The sequence below is a fragment of the Canis lupus genome, chromosome 1 (genome assembly GCF_048164855.1).
Source record: "Canis lupus baileyi chromosome 1, mCanLup2.hap1, whole genome shotgun sequence".
NCBI lineage: Eukaryota > Metazoa > Chordata > Mammalia > Carnivora > Canidae > Canis > Canis lupus.
The window spans coordinates 108317066-108336866 of record NC_132838.1 but is presented as its reverse complement, the minus strand read 5'-3'; the positions used below and the strand labels follow the sequence as shown (position 1 = coordinate 108336866).

Genomic DNA, 19801 nt, shown 5'->3' with positions numbered 1-19801 from the left:
ATAACATTGGCTCGAAACAACCCTCCAAAGAAGTCTGCAAATTCCTGTGCTTCTTAGGCTCACTCTGGTTTCAAGCTCCTCTTTGCTGGATCTAATTTCGCTTTCTGGAGCATCCCACTGGCCCGAGTGTGTCTTCCCAACCCCACAGCCATTAACCAAAATCGGAGCCCACCCCTTAAATCCGCATAAAAGCCTCCACTGGCCTCAGACCTGGGTGTCCAGTGCTGGGATTGGGGGTGAGCCTGGGAAAGCAGCTGTCCCCCAGAATGCAGCGCACGCTGCAGCGCGATTCTAAAGTTTTTTAGTGGCCACATTAAAAGACGTAAAAAGAAACGGGTGAAATTAATTTTAACAATGCATTTTATTGAACACAGTCTATCCGAAATATTATTGCAACACGTAATCAGTATAAAAATGGTTGAGACCTTTTACGTAATCCCCCACCCCCACCCCCTGCGCGCGCTCCCCCCGCACGAAGTCGGGCGTGCAGTTTACACTCAGCACATCTCAATTCAGACGCTCAGCATTCAAGTGCTGGGAATAGCCACTTGGCGTGCAGCTACCCTATTGGGCAGCCCAAACTACGTCATGTAAATGCAAATTTTCCTAGTGAACCTTAGGAACAGCCCTGGCCTCCACCCCCAGCCCCGCGAGACTCCCGCTTCCTTACTCACCCCTAAAGGATCCTCCCCAGCCAGCCAACTGACTCATCTCCCACCCCCCCCCGCTTCCGGTTCGTCCTCAGCCCCTCCAGGAAGACCCCTGGGAATTCCAGATCCTGTCTCTCTGTTCTGCAAAGCAGGGCAGCTTCCCCAGGCTCTGCCCACCCACCCCTTCTAGGGAGCAGGACGGGCTCTTCCTTGGGACGCAGGGGGAATGTCTACCTCTTGTACTTCTCCAGGTATGCGTCACATTCTCGGTCTATTTCCTCACCGTCAAAAAGCAAAAATTCAGACACTCAGGGGGACCCCATGTCCTAAATCCATTTGGTTCCTGAGTTTTGGAGAGCAGCCCCATCTCAAAACAATGAATCCGAATCTCTCCCGCCCCTGACTTCAGAGAATGATGAATACCTGTATTTTTTTTTCACCCAAATGTCAGCCACAACCCCCCACCCTTAAGTAAAAAGTTGCTTGAGGCTTCATTTGTGTCTTGTTGTTGAGATAGACTATGCAGATCTTAAGTGTGAAGCTCATGGATTGTCTGTATAACATGCAGATATGTTCACATGGCCAGATTAGGGTATGGACAATTTCCAGTTCCCCTCCAGTCACCGCAGGTTATCACAATAAACTAGGGTTGCCTGGTTTTGACTATCACATGAACAGAATCAGTGTACATAGTAGCTTTGTGTCTGGCTTGTTTTGCCCCACGCTCTAGCAGGTTTGCTCGTTGCTGTATCCCATTGAGCATACCACTTTATGAATATACCAGAATTCGTCCATTCTACTGTTGGTGAACATTTGGATTGTTTCCAGTGTTTGGCCATTATGAATGCTCTACTATGAACATTCTTGTACAAGTCTTTGGGGGACGTACACATTCATTCATTTTTCTTGGGTAAATCCCCATGGGTGGAACTGCAGGATCACAGGGAGATGTAGGCTTAGCTTCAAAAGATACTGCCAGACATCTTCCAAAGTGGTAAATGCCAACTTACACACCAGCAGTGCAAAGTTCTACTTGTCCCATATCCTTGCCAAAGCTTGGATCGTTCCCATATCTTTTTTAATTTACTATAGTGTTTATTATATATGAAGTTCTGCTCTCATTTAATTAGTTTATTATTAGTTTTCTGGGGCTATTGTAAATTTGTTGCCTCACTGTTCTGGAGGCTAGAAGTCCTCTGGGCTCCTTCTCAGGGCAAGGGAGGGAACTCTCCTTGGCTTGTGGATGGGCATCTTCCCCATCGTCTTCCATTTATGTGTCTCTGTGTCCAAATTCCCCCTTTTTGTAAAGACACCTTTTCTTTTTTTAAGATTTTGTTTATTTATTCATGAGAGACACACAGAGAGAGGCAGGGAGACATAGGCAAAGGGAGAAGCAGGCTCCCTGCAGGGAGCCTGATGCGGAACTCGATCCCAGGACTCTGGGATCATGACCTGAGCCAAGGCAGATACTCAACCACTGAGCCACCCAGGTGCCCCAGGACACCTGTCTTAATGGACTAGGTCTCACCCTAATTACTTTATTTTAACTTGATTACCTCTGTAAAGACCCTATCTCCAACTAAAGTAGGACCTCCATATACAACTGTTAGGAGAGACAGTTCAACCCATAATACTTTAGGGGTGAATATTATCATTCCCATTTTATAGATGAGGAAATTGAGGTACAGCCACAACCCATAGCTACTGAGTGGCAGAGCTGGAATTTGAATCCTGGCTGTTGGATTCTGAGCTCAGCCCCTCAACCACTACACTACATAGCCTCAGGTGGGCAGTGAAAAATCCCAGAATTACCCTCTTTGTGCCCCTCGCCAGCAACCTCTTGGATTCACAAAGGATACTGTGTATTTCTCACTGTCACCTCTTGCTCTGATTTCCTGCTTCAGCTGAATTCTTTTTCCCCCAGTATTCCTTTTTACATTTTCCCCCCTAACTTTTAGTTCTATTTTTATCAGAGTTAAACATCCACATAGTTTGGAGAGTCAAATACAAGATTTTTTTTTAAATGAAAACCAACAGTCTCCCATCTGCCTACCCCTCCATTTCTCCCACCTCAAGGGAATCTTTTACCTTATTTATTGTATCATCTTGTTGTTTGTGTCCCGTCTCTAAATACCATGTTTGTATGGCTACCTCTTGATTTTTCAATTTTAGGTATTTTCCATTCACTGCTTACTATGGAAGACACATACTCATACTCTTATTTAAATTACTCCAGCCTCCCACACTGTGATTCTGGCTAGATGAATATGCAGTGTTTACATGTTATGACTGTATAAATGCTCCCACAGCTGCCAGAAGTAGTAAACCATGATTACTTTCCTCTCCTACACAATTCTTTGTTTTTCCTGGAGTTAATAATTGTCTTTTTTTTTCCAGTTGCTTAGTGGCTGAGTTTTCTTTGTTAATTCAAAATTCTCTGTTAACTATGTGAATCTCTTCTCCACATACTTGTTCGCATCAGGTACTCCATTAATTCCATCATATCGAAGAAGTTTCTCTTGTGGCCCCTGGCCTGCTCCAGTCTGCTGCATAGCTACCATTTTGATGCCTTCACCTGCCCCCTGGTTTGGTTCCTGTCATATACTAATTCTCATTCTTCCTGAGTTTTTCTCTCCTCTTCTTCTGACAAAAGGCACAGGGTGGTGGTGGGGTAGGTAAAACTTTAGAGACACTGTGTATCTGAAAACATCTGTAGTCTAGATAGGCCTTCTGACTGGGTATAAAATTCTGGGTTAGAGATCATTCTCTTCTAGAATTTTGAAGGCATCATTCCTTTGTCTTCTAATTTCCAGTATTACTGTTAAAATCTAAAGTCATTCTGATGCATAAAGCTGTGTGTCACCTGTTTTTCTTTCCCTATTCTCAGTATGCTGACATTTCTCAGCAACATGTCTTCATTTATTTTCATTATTGAATCTTTCCATTATATCCTCATGGCATTCATTCTGGGAAACTTCCTTGATTTCTTTCAATTACAATTTCCCCCTTCCCTCCATTTCTCTCTAGATCTCTTATCCTTTCTTCCTGGAACTCTTATTAATTTGATATTGGGCTTCCTGAACTGACTCTTTATCCTCTTTTATTTTTCCATCTCTTTAACTTTCTGCACTACTTACTGAGAGCTTTTCTTGTCCTTATCTTCCACTCTTTTATTAAGCTTTTCATTTCTGGTATTATATTTTCAATTTCTAAGGACTCTTTTTTTAAGTTTATTTATTTTTATTAATCTTTACACTCAATATAGGACTCGAACTCACAACCTCCAAATCAAGAGTCACATGTTCTTCCAACTGAGCTAGCCAGGCACCCTATTAAGAATTTTTCTGATCTCTAAATTTTATAATATATTGTAAATATTATAGTATTACTTGACAGTAGCCTACATTTTATGATATGCTGCTATTCAGAGTTCAAAGTTGAGTATCTTGTTTCTCTGATGATATTGGTTGTTGTTGGGTTTTTTGCATTTTTTTCCTCTCTGCATAATCTGTTTCCTCCCTTCTCATGTGTTGGTTTTGCTTCTATCTTATTGAGACTTTATCGATGTTTAGTAATCCTTGGTAGTCTGTTTATACTTGGGAATAGAAGTCCAAAACTCTGGAATTGGTGGGCCTGTGATTACATTAGTGGGGTTGTTGACTGAACTTCACAGTAGGTGATCTGTCTGGACCATTTTTGTTGGGGAATTCAATGTTGATATTTTCTTGTCTTGTATCTCAGTCATATATATGTATATAATATATATGTATGCGTGCGTACATGTATCATATACATATTATAAATGTAATGTTTTGTTTATTTTATTAAAGATTTTACTTATTTTGAGAGAGACAGAGAGCGAGAGAGAGAGCATAGCAGGGAGGAGAGGGAGAAGCAGGCTTCCCGCTGAGCAGGGAGCCTGAATGAATGTCTTTTAACTTTCATATCATTAAGGTTTATTTTGTCAAGGAGATCATGATTCAGTATTTGTTTTCCTAGTTCCTCTCCATATTAAAAACATTACAAGGGCACCTACATGGCTCAGTTGAGCCCCGCATCAAGCTCCTTGATCAGCGGGTAGCCTGCTTTCTCTCTCTCCCTCTGCTTGCCGCTCCCTCTGCTTGTGCTCTGTCTCTGTCAAATAAATTAAATGTTTTTTTTTTAATTAAATGTTTTTAAAAAGATATTCATTCAGGGATGCCTGGCTAGCTCAGTTGGAGACCATGTAACTCTTGATTTCAGGGTCATGAGTTCGAGTCCCACGTTGGGTGTGGAGATTACATAAATAAATAAACAAACATAAACAAAAAAAGACATTCATCCAATAAGTATTTACTAAGATCTTCTTGCATCAAGCACTGGGCTTGGTGCTGAAAGGGTATAGCAGTGAACAAATCAAAGTCCTTGGGACACCTGGGTGGCTGAGTGGTTGAGCATCTGCCTTTGGCTCAGGTCATGATCCCAGGGTCCTGGGATTGAATCTCACATCGGGCTCCCTGCAGGGAGTCTGCTTCTCCCTCTGCCTATGTCTTTGCCTCTCTCTGCGTGTATCTCTCATGAATAAATAAATAAAATCTTAACAATTTTTTTGAATTTTTTAATTTTAATTAAAATTTAAACTCAAAGGGCCATATATAGCTTGTGGTTACTACCATGGACAGCGCCAGGAAACCCCATCCTTACAGAGGGGTGTGAGGGAATTGGCAACCTCATGCGGTTCTGGCTGGCTCACATACCAAATGTGGTCTTGCCCTACCACAGAGGGCAGACAAGCTCACAAGAAGAGAAACAAAATACATCTCTTAGAAAGAAATGCAGAAACACAGCTTCTCCCAGCCAGTTCTGGAAGCCCATTTGGTGAGAGAGATTCAATTTTTCACTCACACAGGAAGGGCAAAAAAAGAAACCTCACGTCCCCTTTCCATAAAATAAGCATTATTTTTTTACCTCTCTGATCAATTAAACTGTGTGTGCATACACACATCTTTATATATTCCTTACTGAAAGCACACACTATTCTCATCTTGCTTTTTCCATGGAGAGGCACCTCTTGGCATCTCTTCCATATGAATGAGATCTTACCTCTTAGCTTCATGCCTGGCCCACAGAACTTCCACCTCGACCCAGCCTGCATTCATTTGTTCATCTACCCTTTATGAAGCACCTGTTGTACGCCAGGTGCTGTTCTAGACCATGTGGATACAGCAGTGAACCAGACAGACAAGATCTGTTCCCTCATGGAATTTTTTAAAAAGATTTTATTTATTTTATTCATGAGAGAGACAGAGGCAGAGACATAAGCAGAGGTAGCTCCTTGCAGGGAGCCCGATACGGGACTTGATCCCAGGACCCTAGGATCATGAACTGAGCTGAAGGCAGATGCTCAGCCACTGAGCCACCCCCCTTCATGGAATTTAAACTCCAGCAGGAGGAGATGGATGATAAAATTAATAATCAAGAACATGTCATAGTTACAAGGGGATATGTGCCATGGATGAAAATACAGCTGGGTCACTCCCCCAAGTCTCGGAGGCTTGGGGAAGCTACAGGTCGCAGTATTACATATGTGCTCAGGAAAGTGTCTTTTGGGCAAACACTTGCAGAAGTGAGGGACAGAGCCAGGTGGCTATCTGGAAGAAAAATGTTCCAGCCTAGGGAACAGCCAGTGCAAAGGCCCAGAGGCAGGAGAGTGCTGGAGCCATCCAGGAACTGCGTGTGAAGGCCAGTGGGGCTGGGGCAGGGGGAGTGAGGGAAGCATGGGTGGGAGATGAGGGCAGAGGGGTAGGAGGGATCCAGGGGTGTCTGGTGCCTTACGGCCTTGTAATGTGAGGTAACTCCATTTACTGAGTAAAGTGGGAAGCCAGGGGAGGGTAGTGAGCTGAGGAAGGACCGGATGCTGACTCAAATGTTAAGATCCCTGTGGCGACAGGGCAGGAATAAACAGGAAAGGAAAGACAGATGCGGGGATTTTTAATTTTTTCCAAACCTAAGCCGTATCAAAGGCCGTAAAATGGGGCTGAGTGTCAGTAGAAGTTTAGTGACAATGGGAGGGGATCAGGAGTAGGGGGCAGGGAAGGAAGGTAGGCGTCATATTGCCTAAGGACTGAGCAAAAGGTTACAAGTGAAGGCTCTTTGGATCCCCTCTTCCTGTAAGCCCCCTCACATCTCCCTGCCACTAGAAGCCTTGATTTTTGGCTCTGTCTGCAATGGAGAGACCTGGGGGGGGTCTCCCCACACACCTCTCCCTTGCACCCCTTGAGGACTCCTGGACACCCTTCTTCTGTCTCATCCTAGTCCTCAGCTCCTCCATCCCTCCTCTTCAACCTGACTCCAGAAACCCTCAGCTCCTTCCACTTAAACCAGGGAAGCAATTCACCTTTCTCTCCCAAGGGCATCTTCCTAAACAAAGAAACCTAGAGAGGAATTACAGTTTGCCTACAAGGCCAGCGGCGCCCGCAGGCAGTTGTGATATTTTTTCATATATATATATATATATATATATATATATATATATATATATATATATATATATATGTTTCCAGATGGCAGCTGGGATCTCCCTGCCTGTTAGGATCCATATGAAATTAATTCATACCCCATTCTCCAGCCGTGGGATGGTGACTGCCCTCCCCAATTTTGTGCTCCTGGAGGAGCTTCAGAGTCTTTGTCTCACCCCCAAGTTTTTGCTTCAGCTAGAATCCTTTCCAAGTGTGGAATCTGCTGTCTGTCTCCCCATGTGGGGTCCATGGACTACTTCTAGCCTTTTCCTTCATTTCTCTTGCAACCAGTCATGTACACAAGGCATTTAGGTGCTCATGTGTGAGAGTGTAGATAGGGCTTTATTGAAAATTTGGGGTCACAGACGCATTTACATCCATAGGTAGGCAAACCGCTCCAAAACTCCTTTGCCTTCTCCACGTTCCAGTGTCCAGTCACGTGCCTTCATCTCTCTTGTTTTCCCGGATCTGCACTGTCCAATACTATTTAAATTTCAATTGATTAAAAAAAATTAAGATTTTATTTATTTATTCATGAGAGACAGAGAGGGGCAGAGACACAGGCAGAGGGAGAAGCAGGCTCCCTGTGGGGAGCCCAATGTGGGACTCCATCCCAGGACTCCGGGATCACGACCTGAGCCAAAGGCAGCCGCTCAACCATTGAACCACCCAGGTGCCCCTCAATTAATTAAAATTAAATAAAATTTAAAGTTCCGTCCCTTGGGTTCAACTGGTCACGTTTTGTGTGCTCAAAAGCCACATGTGGCTGGTGGCTGCCACATTGGATAGTGCAGAGAGAACATGCTCATCATTGCAGAATGTTCTTTTGGACAATGCTGGACAAGACAGGTACCTCCCTCTAAGACCTAGTCTGGTGTCTGCAGTAGAGATGACCAAAATTGCACCCCACAAAACACATCATTAAAAAAAAAAATTAGAGTTATGCTCTGTATGGGATTCCAGGACTCTTTTTTTTTTTTTTCCTCCCATGGATATACCCTGGACATCTTCATGCCAGATCATAGGCATGTTTCTTGTTTCATAGAAGAGTTACACAATGTTCCCCACCGTGAATTTATTTATTCACTTGTTCACTTATTCCCCAAATATTTACAACCACCTTCTTTGTGCTAGGAATTGTGCTGTGTCCTAGCTGGATCCTGCTTGAGTGGTGCTCGCAGTCTAATTGGAGAGGCTGAGATTAATCAAATAATCACAGAACTACCTGTACAGTGGCAGCAGTTGTGAAGGAAGTGACACGTGGCGTGTGCCACAATGTATTCATCTGCGAGCACTAATTCAATCTCCCTGCTTGTCTTCCCATCAAAGTTCAGAAATTAGGGCCTAGTGGGAGAACCGAAGCAAAGTGAGATGCGTGTCTGGGCCTGCATTTCCCATCTGAATGATGGAGATAACAGTTTCCAGCTCGCAGGAATGTGGAGAGGATGAATGAGTTATTACGGTAGATGGAACAGCATCTCACAATAGAAGTGATCGTTAGCGTTATTACTACGTGTGCGCATTCCCTTTCTGAGCCTCAACTGTCCCCTGTAACATGGAGGAGTTTGCAGAACCTTCTGGGGAGGGCTTCCCTGAAGACTGAACGGATCAGTCATAGCTACCATGTTTTCAGCACTTTCTTTGCACCAAGTGCCATCTTACCTTTACAATGACCTGGGAAGGGAGGTATTGCTGTAATCCCCATTTTATAGATGGAGACTGAGACACCAAGAAGCGGTACAGTGACTTGCTCAAGAGTTCACCACTAGTCAGGATTTGGAGCACTTGGAGGTTAGGGGTGACGGGGGTTCCGGGCTGGGCCATGAGGGCATCTGGGCGGGCCTGACCCTGCCTTTCATGCCCCCTGCCCCCAGGAAGCTGGACGCCTTCATCTATGACGCGGCTGTGCTCAACTACATGGCCCGCAAGGATGAGGGATGCAAGCTGGTCACCATCGGCTCAGGCAAGGTCTTTGCCACCACGGGCTACGGCATCGCCCTGCACAAGGGCTCCCGCTGGAAGCGGCCCATCGACCTGGCGCTGCTGCAGTTCCTGGGGGATGGTGCGCTGTACACAGGGATGCCTCGGGAGTGGGGTGTGGGGGACCAGAGCCCAGGGCCCTGGGCAGAGGAAGGGAGGAGGATCAGGACACCAGGGTCAAGGGAAGAGGGGGCTGGGTGCCTAGACTTCTATATCAGAGAAGAGGATCCTTAGATGGTGCCTGTGGAAGGTGACCTATGACACTGCGCCTCCCCACTCCGCCTTTCTCCAGATGAGATCGAGATGCTGGAGCGGCTGTGGCTCTCCGGGATCTGCCACAATGACAAAATCGAGGTGATGAGCAGTAAGCTGGACATCGACAACATGGCAGGTGTCTTCTACATGCTCCTGGTGGCCATGGGCCTCTCCCTGCTGGTCTTCGCCTGGGAGCACCTGGTGTACTGGCGCCTGCGGCACTGCCTGGGGCCCACCCACCGCATGGACTTCCTGCTGGCCTTCTCCAGGGTAGGGGGGAGAGAGGGAGGCAGAAGGGCAGAGCTGGGGGGAGGCAGGCAGGGATGCCTGGAAGTGGAAGAGACCCAGGCCGAGGTGCGGGAGAGGCAGGAGGGGCGGAGAGGGTAAGGCAGGCGGTCCCCGCAGGCCGCGCTGACCCCGCTTCTCTCGCCGCCCCCGCAGGGCATGTACAGCTGCTGCAGCGCGGAGGCCGCCCCGCCGCCGGCCAAGCCCCCGCCGCCGCCGCAGCCGCTGCCCAGCCCCGCGTACCCGGCGGCGCGGCCCGCGCCCGGCCCGGCGCCTTTCGTGCCCCGCGAGCGCGCCGCGGTGGACCGGTGGCGCCGCGCCAAAGGTGCAGGGCCGCCGGGGGGCGCGGGCCTGGCCGACGGCTTCCACCGCTACTACGGCCCCATCGAGCCGCAGGGCCTGGGCGTGGGCGTGGGCGTGGGCGAGGCGCGCGCGGCGCCCCGGGGCGCGGCCGGGCGCCCGCTGTCCCCGCCCGCCGCGCAGCCCCCGCAGAAGCCGCCGCCCTCCTACTTCGCCATCGTGCGCGACAAGGAGCCGGCCGAGCCCCCCTCGGGCGCCTTCCCCGGCTTCCCGTCGCCGCCCGCGCCCCCCGCCGCCGCGGCCTCCGCCGTCGGGCCGCCGCTCTGCCGCCTGGCCTTCGAGGACGAGAGCCCGCCGGCGCCCGCGCGGTGGCCGCGCTCAGACCCCGAGAGCCAGCCCCTGCTGGGGCCCGGCGCGGGCGGCGCGGGGGGCGCGGGGGGCGCGGGCGGAGGGGCCCAGGCTGCGCCGCCCCCGTGCCGCGCCGCGCCGCCCCCCTGCCCCTACCTGGACCTCGAGCCGTCGCCGTCGGACTCGGAGGACTCGGAGAGCCTGGGCGGCGCGTCGCTGGGCGGCCTGGAGCCCTGGTGGTTCGCCGACTTCCCCTACCCGTACGCCGAGCGCCTCGGGCCGCCGCCCGGCCGCTACTGGTCGGTCGACAAGCTTGGGGGCTGGCGCGCCGGCAGCTGGGACTACCTGCCCCCGCGCAGCGGTCCCGCCGCCTGGCACTGCCGCCACTGCGCCAGCCTGGAGCTGCTGCCGCCGCCGCGCCACCTCAGCTGTTCGCACGACGGCCTGGACGGCGGCTGGTGGGCGCCCCCGCCCCCGCCCTGGGCCGCGGGACCCCCGCCCCGGCGCCGCGCCCGCTGCGGCTGTCCGCGGCCGCACCCCCACCGCCCGCGGGCCTCGCACCGCGCGCCCGCCGCCGCCCCGCACCACCACCGGCACCGGCGCGCCGCGGGGGGCTGGGACCTCCCGCCGCCGGCGCCCACCTCGCGCTCGCTCGAGGACCTCAGCTCGTGCCCCCGCGCCGCCCCCGCGCGCAGGCTCACCGGGCCCTCCCGCCACGCGCGCCGGTGCCCGCACGCCGCGCACTGGGGGCCGCCGCTGCCCGCCGCGCCGCACCGGAGACACCGGGGCGGGGACCTGGGTACCCGCAGGGGCTCGGCGCACTTCTCCAGCCTCGAGTCCGAGGTATGACGCGGCCCCGGGGGCCCCCGCGCCCCCTCGGTCAGCGCAGGCCACGGCCCGAGGGGGCGCGCGCAACGGACAGGACCCGCGTGGGTTGGGAAGGAAAAAAAAGGACCTGGCCGGACCCCGCCTGGAGCAGCGTCCTGCGCCCCCTCGCTTTGGGGGCACCACGAGCCGGAAGGGATTTGGTCCCCCAAATCTCACCCAGCCTGAAAGGTGGGGGTCTCGGAGCCCACTGGAGAGTTTTTTTTTTTTAAACCCGACAAGGGCTTTTTAACGTCACCAGATGGGGCGGGAGGTGGGGGGGTCACGCCACGCCCGCGCCCCACCCCCACGCCCGGGGCCGTGGCCCCCTCATCACTGTGCAGCTCCCCGGCCACAGCCACGCCTCCGGGGGAGCCCGTTTTTAACCTTTCATCCATTGGGACTCAAAACTGTGAGACGCGTTCGCCAAACTGTGACCCCAGACCTTGGCCCCGCCACACAGAAACCCCTGACCCCAGACTGTGACTTCCGACCCCTAAAAATGGTCATCCGACCCCAGACTGTGACCCCCGACCCCCAAACTGTGACCCGAATCCCGGACTGTACCCTCGACCAGACTGTGACCCTCGACGTCCAACCGTGACACACTCTCCTCCTTTTCCACCTTCGGCCGCTTTTCCTCATCTTTGACCTAGGACACTCCCAACGGAAGCCCCGCCTCCCCCCTGCCCTAGCGAGGATCCCAACCAACACCTGGCCAAAGTTCCCACCCTGTCATCCCTCCCTCTCCCACCCCACGTGCCACCAACCACAGCCCCTCCAAATCCAGCCTTTATTTGTGACCCACCCCCTCCCCCCCAAAGCCTCCTCTTCCTAGATCTCCAGCCGGGTCTGGAGCTGGGCTGTGGAGGGGACGGTCTGGGAATCCACGCCCGCCACCAACCTCCCCTCCCACTCTCCCGTTACACATTGCAGTGTTTGGAATAAACCACGTTTTTATGCCTCCTCAGTCCCAAGTGTGAGCTCCGTGTTTGTCTGAGCCGCCCTCAAACTTCTCTGGAGGAAACAGACCCTGAGAAAAGTCCCACAGAGGAACAGAGGGGAGAAAGAAAATGATACTGAGAACACTGACCCTGGAGGGAGGTGGGAGACAAAGACCCAGAAAGAAGCTGTCAGAAAAGACCCCAAGAAGAGGAGAGAGAAGGGGTGAGGGCGGACCCGAGACCCAGAGAGGAGGAGGAGCAGCAGCGGTGATGTCAACAAAGATCCAGGATCAAAACATTTTAGGATTAAGTCTAGGGTCCCATCCCCATGGCTGCAGGCAACGCGGCTTGCTAGACTCTTTATATCCTGTTCATGCAAGCGAGGGGAGAGTGAGAGATGGTCCAGCCAACGCACCTATCCTGCATGCCGTTAACCTCACCAATGAGAATCTATTTCTAGCATTTCATTATGCCAATTAGCCAAACCTCTGGTGCTGACGAGCGATAAAGAGAGGCAAAGCACTTGTAATAGAATTCTCCAGAGGGCTGACTTTCTGATTAAGTGCTCGCCGACCATAGCTGCAGTGTGAACGCCTGGTTAGGCAACTGACTGCCCCAAGAGGGCAAATTCAACCGACTAACTCATACATATCATCCTGTCCACACTGAAGCATTTTGAAGTGAATTAAAGCCATCATAACAAGGAGGGGAAAGGAAACGGGCTTTATGGGTCCTCAGGGAGCAAAAACCGAGTCTCCTTGCCGGTAAGAACTCCTATCTGTATACACGAATAACGTAGCGGAAAGGAAGCGCTGGGAGTCAAAGGTGGAAGATGGCGTCGGGGCTCGGAACTCCTCCAGCAGGAGAAAACGGCCTCGTACAGAACTACAACTCCCAGGAGGCCTTGCCACTGCTCTGCGGAAAAGCGCCGCAAAGTCACGCGAAGGGTGTAGATTCTCCGAACCCGCAGGCCTCGGTCGCTAGGCTGGGACGCCGTTACCTTAGATCTCCTTCACCCTCTCCCCGGCGCCCTCTCAAATTGGTGAGCTGGGAGGTTTCCAAGGCAACCGTGCAGCCGGGCGGATGTCTGAAGGAGGAAACCGCAACCCGGAAGTGACGTCCGTACCTCGCGCCGGCGGTGAGAGGGTTCGAAGATGGCGGCGCCCAATGGTAAACCGCGCACGTGTGAAACCGGGGAACCCATGGAAGCCGAGTCCAGCGGCTCTTCCCAGGTCTACCTGCCTGGCCGCGGACCGCCGCTGCGCGAAGGAGAGGAGCTGGTCATGGACGAGGAGGCCTACGTGCTGTACCACCGAGCGCAGACCGGTAGGGCCGGGCACCAGGACTCCTGGGTCCTGAGTTAGGAGGGGACCGGAATCTTGAGTCCTGAGCGGGGCTGGTCCTGAGTATTTAACTTACGAGGCACTCTGAGAAGAACACTGAGGCTTCAGAAGGGTGAAAGCATCACACGCGAGAGAACTGAGATCTCTGGCCCATCCTAATTTCCCAACCCCTTTTTCTGTCCCCAGGAGCTCCCTGTCTTAGCTTCGACATAATCCGGGATCACCTGGGAGACAACCGGACAGAGCTTCCTCTTACGCTTTACCTGTGTGCTGGGACCCAGGCGGAGAGCGCGCAGAGCAACAGGTGAGTGAGACCCGAGGTTTTATTTAGGACCAAGAATCTGAGCCCCCAGCTTCCCCTCCCACCAAGATCTAGAAGTTGGGGTTTCCAGCTTCTCTCCTCCCTCCGTCCTAAGGATCCTGGCATCCAGTGCCTCACTCACGCCACACTTTCCCGCAGACTGATGATGCTTCGGATGCATAATCTGCATGGGATAAAGCCCCCGCCATCAGAGGGCAGTGATGATGAGGAGGAGGAAGACGAAGAGGATGAAGAAGATCGGAAGCCTCAGCTGGAGCTGGCTATGGTGCCCCACTATGGCGGCATCAACCGAGTCCGGGTAGATACCGTCCCAGGAGCCTACTGTACATTCTCTGACCTCCCCCGCCAACCCCCTTATCCATGCTTTTCAGTTTTTAGAAAAGCTCCTGGCATGTAATTGTATATACGAATTCATTGTTCCTATGCTAGGAGCAACATGGGGCTGTTTTTCAGGTTCTTTCCTCTTCAGTAAAATGGGGAACATTGATTGCAAAATTTGCCTGATGGAACTGACTGGAAGGTAAAATGGAAAACATATGGTTATTTTAGGTGCCTAGAGACAGCACCTCATTGTAGCGTAGAGATGTGTATTTTCTGTCACTGCCCAAGAACTGTCCTGGGCTGTGGGGTCACTTTTGTGCTACTGAGTTACAGCACCTTCTGAGCAGGCTGATGCGTAGATTTGATCAGATGATGTATGGACAGCACTTAGGGCGGCTCATGGCCCACAGTCCTTGCTCTGGGTTCCCATTTGCGTGTTACCACGTCAGGCACTGGAGATTTGACAGAGCAAAAGGTCTCTGGTTTTGCGAAACTTACATGCCAGTGGGAAAGGGAACAAGAGGAGGCTGAGTAAATGTGCAGCACATCCACAGGTGCCGAGTGCTGTGGAGGAGAGTCAAAGCAAGGTAGGGGAATTGGGATGTTCCTAGAGTGGATTGGCTATCTTAAATAGTGCAGTCAGGGAGGTATTTGGGATAAGCTGCCATTTGAACAGACACCCACAGGAAGTGAGGGAATGAGCTAAAGATCTCTTGTCCAGAAAGGGTTTGTTTATTTTTAAAGATTTTATTTATTTATTCATAAGAGACACAGAGGGGCAGAGACAGAGGCAGAGGGAGAAGTAGGCTCCCTGAGGGGAGCCCGAAGGGGGACTCGATCCCAGGACCCCAGATCACGCCCTGAGCTGAAGGCAGATGCTCAACCACTGAGCCACCCAGGCATCCCTGAAAGGGTTTATAGGCAGAGGGAACAAAGTACCAGGGCTCTGTGGCAAACTTGGTGTGTTGGAGGAAGTTCAAGGGAAGGCAAGGAAACCAGTGCATCTACCAGAGCAAATGGACAACGGGAAAGTGACAGCATTGAGGGGTGGGCAAAAAGGAGGTGATGGGTTGGATGGGGCTTGTTGGCTGATGTAAGGATTTGGCTTTTACTTGGGGAGAAATTGGGAGCCATTGGGGGGGTTTTTTGAGTTTATTTTTTAGAAAGAATTTTTTTTAAGATTTTTTTTTTAATTTTTTATTTATTTATGATATCACAGAGAGAGAGAAAGAGAGAGAGAGGCAGAGACGTAGGCAGAGGGAGAAGCAGGCTCCATGTACCGGGAGCCCGACGGGGGACTTGATCCCGGGTCTCCAGGATCGCACCCTGGGCCAAAGGCAGGCGCTAAACCGCTGCGCCACCCAGGGATTCCTTTTTTTAAGATTTTATTTATTTATTTATTTATGAGAGAGGCAGAGACACAGGCAGAGGGAGAAGCAGGCTCCATGCAGGAAGCCCGATGCAGGACTCGATCCTGGAGACGAAGGCGGCACTAAACCACTGAGCCACTCAGGGATCCCTGACAGAGAGAGTCTTAAGCAGGCTTCACACCAAGTGCAGAGCCCAACTCGGATCTCGAACTCAGGACCCTGAGGTCATGACCTGAGCTGAGATGGAGAGTCGAATGCTTAACTGAGCCACCCAGGCGCCCCAGGATCTGACTTGTGTTTTGAAGAGATCCCTCTGACTGCTTTATTGAGAATAGACTGCAGAGAGGTGAGGGCAGAAGGACAGCCCTGTGGGGGAGCCATATTGCAGGGAAAGGAGGACAGGACTAGCAGGAGTGGCTACAGTAGAGGTTGGGGGAGTTGGAAGTGGTGCATTTTGAGCGTAGCTAGCACCAGGTGGGTGTAAAGAAGAAAAGACAAGTCAATGAGTCCCCCAGTTTGGGGCCCAAGGCAGGGAGCCCCGGGGTGGAGGAGGTTGCAGATGGCAATCGGGAGCTCGGTTTTGGATCCATCTGAACAGTCAGTGTGGTAGGAGCTTAGAGCTGAGGAGAGGTCAAGACTAGGGACCACTGGAAACCTTGAGGCTGAACGGGATCTTCTAGTGAGCAGATGTACAGGGCAAAGAGAACCAAGGATGATGGCCTGTGACTCACCAACATTTAGAGGGTTACAAGGACTGGTAGTCTGAGCACCTCCCACCTCTTCCAAGGGTTGGTGGAATGCCTCTACATAGAATGGGAAGTTGTCCCAGGTACCAAGCTGATCTTGCAGGCTGTGATTTTTGTCCCCACCAAGGCTTCTGGGAGCTGGAGTCCTAGCCCTGGGGCTGCAGTTCTGCTTCTCGGGGCTGTGAGGAGCTGTGGTCACCACCCTGAGCCTCCTGTCCCTTCCCCTGCAGGTATCCTGGCTGGGCGAGGAGCCGGTGGCTGGTATATGGTCAGAGAAGGGCCAGGTGGAGGTGTTTGCCCTGCGGCGGCTTTTGCAGGTGGTGGATGATCCCCAGGCCTTGGCGACTTTCCTCCGGGATGAGCAGGCCCGTGTCAAGCCCATCTTCACCTTTGCTGGCCACATGGGCGAGGGCTTTGCTCTTGACTGGTCCCCCCGGGTGTCTGGTGAGTCCCTGGGGTGCACAGTTGGTCCTGGGGGTGTGAGAGGGAGCAGGATCTGTAGGGAAGGTGGGAGCTAAAATTGCTGGAGAAGAGGGAGCTGTGGCCATCTGGGCCCTGATACTTTCCTGACTCCGTTTCCAGGGCGCCTGCTGACCGGAGACTGCCAGAAGAACATCCACCTCTGGACGCCAACGGATGGTGGTTCCTGGCATGTGGACCAGCGGCCATTTATGGGCCACACACGCTCTGTGGAGGACCTACAGTGGTCCCCAACTGAGGACACGGTGAGGGGGGCTGGTGGTCTGGACTCCTGGGCCTTGAAGGAGGATGGGACGGGAGCTAGGCACAGTGAGGGGGCACTAGTCCATCGCTAGTCGTCCTTGGGGTCCAGGCTGGGGTGGCAGGTACGCCGAGGTCACCCAGGCCCTGCCTTGTCTAGGTGTTCGCCTCCTGCTCGGCTGATGCTTCCATTCGCATCTGGGACATCCGGGCTGCCCCCAGCAAGGCTTGCATGCTCACCACCACCTCTGCCCATGATGGAGATGTTAATGTCATCAACTGGAGCCGCCGGGAACCCTTCCTGCTCAGCGGCGGGGACGATGGAGCCCTCAAGATCTGGGACCTGAGGCAGTTCAAGGTATTTTCCCAGCCGGCCCTGGGATTTGCAGGCTTCCCTTCTTTAGGTGCTTGTTTACACCGGAGCTGGGAGGGCCTGTTGAGTTGGGGTCCAGCCCTTTTGGGGTGCAGATGAGGAACAGGGCTCAGCAGGAAAAGGCTGTTCCTGGTGGAGGGTGGCTTGACACACACACCCCCCAGCTGGAGAGGTGACAGGAGACGAGCGGCCAGGTAGCAGCAGAGACTCCCCATTCCCATCTACCCGCTGGCAAGCAGAGCAGCTGGCCACGTGGCCCAGGGCTTCTGGAGTCTCAGCGAGCTGTAGACTTTATGTTAGTGAGCTTTGTGGAATCAGCTGAGAATTGGAGCCCACATTGCTCATTGCAGGAGAGGAAACAGGTACAGGAAGGACAGGGACAGATGTGACATCACACCCAGTGACAACTGACTATAGAGCTAGGAGGGGCTCTGGACATGAGACATTGCATCTTCTCTCTCCTCAGGTGTAAGGATTTCTATAGCGTCAGCTCTGAGGAACCTTCTAGAAACCGGTTCCAGCCCCCAAGGCAGGTGTAGGGCCAGGTTCCATGGCCAAGTTGATTGGCCACTGGGACTTTGGAACTACTTCTCCAGTTTAGAGAGATTCCAGTCCTCAGCTGCACCTTTGAGTTAGTAGAAGTGCTGCTTTTCTTTCTTTCTGGACACTGGGAGCTATGGTTCTGTTCTCTTTAAGGCCTTCATAGAATCAGTAGGGAGAGAGCAGTTTGAGAACCACTACTCCCCTCCTTTTTAAAGATTTACTTATTTAGGGATGCCTGGGTGACTCGGTGGTTGAGCGTCTGCCTTTGGCTCAGGTGGTGATCCCAGGGTTCTGGGATCAAGTCCTGCATCATGCTCCCTGCATGGAGTCTGCTTCTCCCTCTGCCTGTGTCTCTGCCTCTCTCTGTATCTCTAATGATTAAATAAATAAAATCTTAAAAAAAAAAAAAAGATTCATTTGGAGAGAGAGTGAGTATGAGTGGGGTGAAGGGCAGAGAGGGAGAGAGAATCTCAAACAGACTCCACACTGAGCACAGAACCTGACGTGGGGCTTGATCTCACAACCCTGAAATCATGAGCTGAAACCAAGGGTCTGCACTTAAATGACTGAGCCACTCTGGGGGCCCCCGAGAACCACCCCCTTTATAGGAAGGGAACCTGAGGCATGTCCAGGGAGGACCTGCGGTGGGGACTTTGTGACCTGGAGCTGGAAGGGCTTGGCAGGTGAAACCACAGTTCCCACAGCCTCCAGGATGTTATGCCTCTATTACCAGATGTACTTGGCCCTCTGCCCCTTTCAGAGAACCTGGGCTTGTGCAAGTCCCAGGGGTGGGGCCCCAGTGGAACCCCCAAGGCTGGAGAGTGGTGAGGGCTCCCTGGGAGTCAGGCTGGGGTGTCCAGAACCCCTGACTCCCCTCTTCCCATAGTCCGGCTCCCCGGTGGCCACCTTCAAGCAGCACGTGGCCCCCATCACCTCTGTTGAGTGGCACCCCCAGGACAGCGGAGTCTTCGCAGCTTCAGGGGCAGACAACCAGATCACACAGTGGGACCTGGCAGTTGAACGGGACCCCGAGGCAGGCGACACGGAGACCGACCCTGGGCTGGCGGACCTTCCCCAGCAGCTGCTGTTCGTGCACCAGGGCGAGACAGACCTGAAGGAGTTGCACTGGCATCCACAGTGTCCCGGGGTCCTCGTTAGCACCGCCCTGTCAGGCTTCACAGTCTTCCGCACCATCAGTGTCTGAGGAGGCGGCCGCCACGGCCGGGACGACCCTGCAGACCTGCTGAGCCTCTCTCCTCCCAGAGTCAGGCTTCACTGGACCAGTGAGCTGCCGCGATGGATTCTGTTTGACGTGCTGTTCTTGGAAAGGACTTCGTTTGGCCCCCTGACCCCTCTTGCCCATGCGTCTGGGTCAACCCATGACTGTAAAACTACCTGGTTTGGTTCAGGGAGCCTTCCAGCCAGAGGGCTTGGTTTGACTCCTGTGTCCCCTCCGGTGGAAAGATTTGGGTTTGGCTCCGGCCATACCCCTCCCACCTCAACCTGTCCCAGGACCTGTTGGCCTCTTTCCCAGGTGGGCCCGGTGTGGCCAGCATTGCTGTGGATATTCTGCGAGCTGTCAGGCTTTGACCTCTCGCTTACAGGACCCAGTTTTGGCCACTGGCCTCCCCGCCCCGGAGAACTCAGAGCACTTTACAGTGGGCCCAGCCGAGGTTGAAGGGTGGGTTCTTCCAGCAGAATCTGGTTTTGTCCCCACTTCCAGCCAACAGGGTTTGGCCAGGACTTCCGAGGGGTGGGGGTAGGGGGCTGTATGGGTCTTCCTCCCTCCTGCATCCCAGGCAAGCGATGTGCAGGGAAGGAGGTCCAGGGCCCCCAAGGCAGTAAAGGACCAGAATGAGGCCTGATGTATGTGAGACTCATCCTGCTGGCTGCTTCCCTATGAAGAAAGGGGAGGAGGAGGTGGGACCCAGGTTCCCAGC

The 19801-nt window shown here is 52.7% G+C and overlaps 2 protein-coding genes and 1 long non-coding RNA gene across 3 annotated transcripts in view; 2 read left to right on the top strand and 1 right to left on the bottom strand.

Annotated features, from left to right (window-relative positions):
* Nucleotides 1–12149, top strand: part of GRIN2D (glutamate ionotropic receptor NMDA type subunit 2D) — a 36471-nt gene extending 24322 nt beyond the window's left edge. The window contains exons 12-14 of the mRNA XM_072772736.1: nucleotides 9022–9209; nucleotides 9420–9652; nucleotides 9824–12149. Coding sequence (XP_072628837.1) covers nucleotides 9022–9209; nucleotides 9420–9652; nucleotides 9824–11164 — 1762 coding nt within the window. The 3' untranslated portion in view covers nucleotides 11165–12149. The remainder of the gene's footprint in view (nucleotides 1–9021; nucleotides 9210–9419; nucleotides 9653–9823) is intronic.
* Nucleotides 7347–9892, bottom strand: LOC140602830 (uncharacterized). Its single transcript, XR_012005766.1, has 2 exons — nucleotides 8373–9892; nucleotides 7347–7630 (listed from the first exon to the last, which is right to left on the bottom strand). It is a non-coding gene; the product is annotated as an uncharacterized lncRNA (long non-coding RNA).
* An 828-nt stretch (nucleotides 12150–12977) lies between the features above and the next one.
* Nucleotides 12978–19730, top strand: GRWD1 (glutamate rich WD repeat containing 1). Its single transcript, XM_072772854.1, has 7 exons — nucleotides 12978–13449; nucleotides 13653–13770; nucleotides 13927–14086; nucleotides 16456–16669; nucleotides 16808–16950; nucleotides 17106–17303; nucleotides 18748–19730. Exons 1-7 carry the CDS (start codon nucleotides 13278–13280, stop codon nucleotides 19063–19065), a joined length of 1323 nt encoding a protein of 440 aa, XP_072628955.1. The 5' UTR covers nucleotides 12978–13277; the 3' UTR covers nucleotides 19066–19730.
* The last annotated feature ends 71 nt before the right edge of the window (nucleotides 19731–19801 follow it).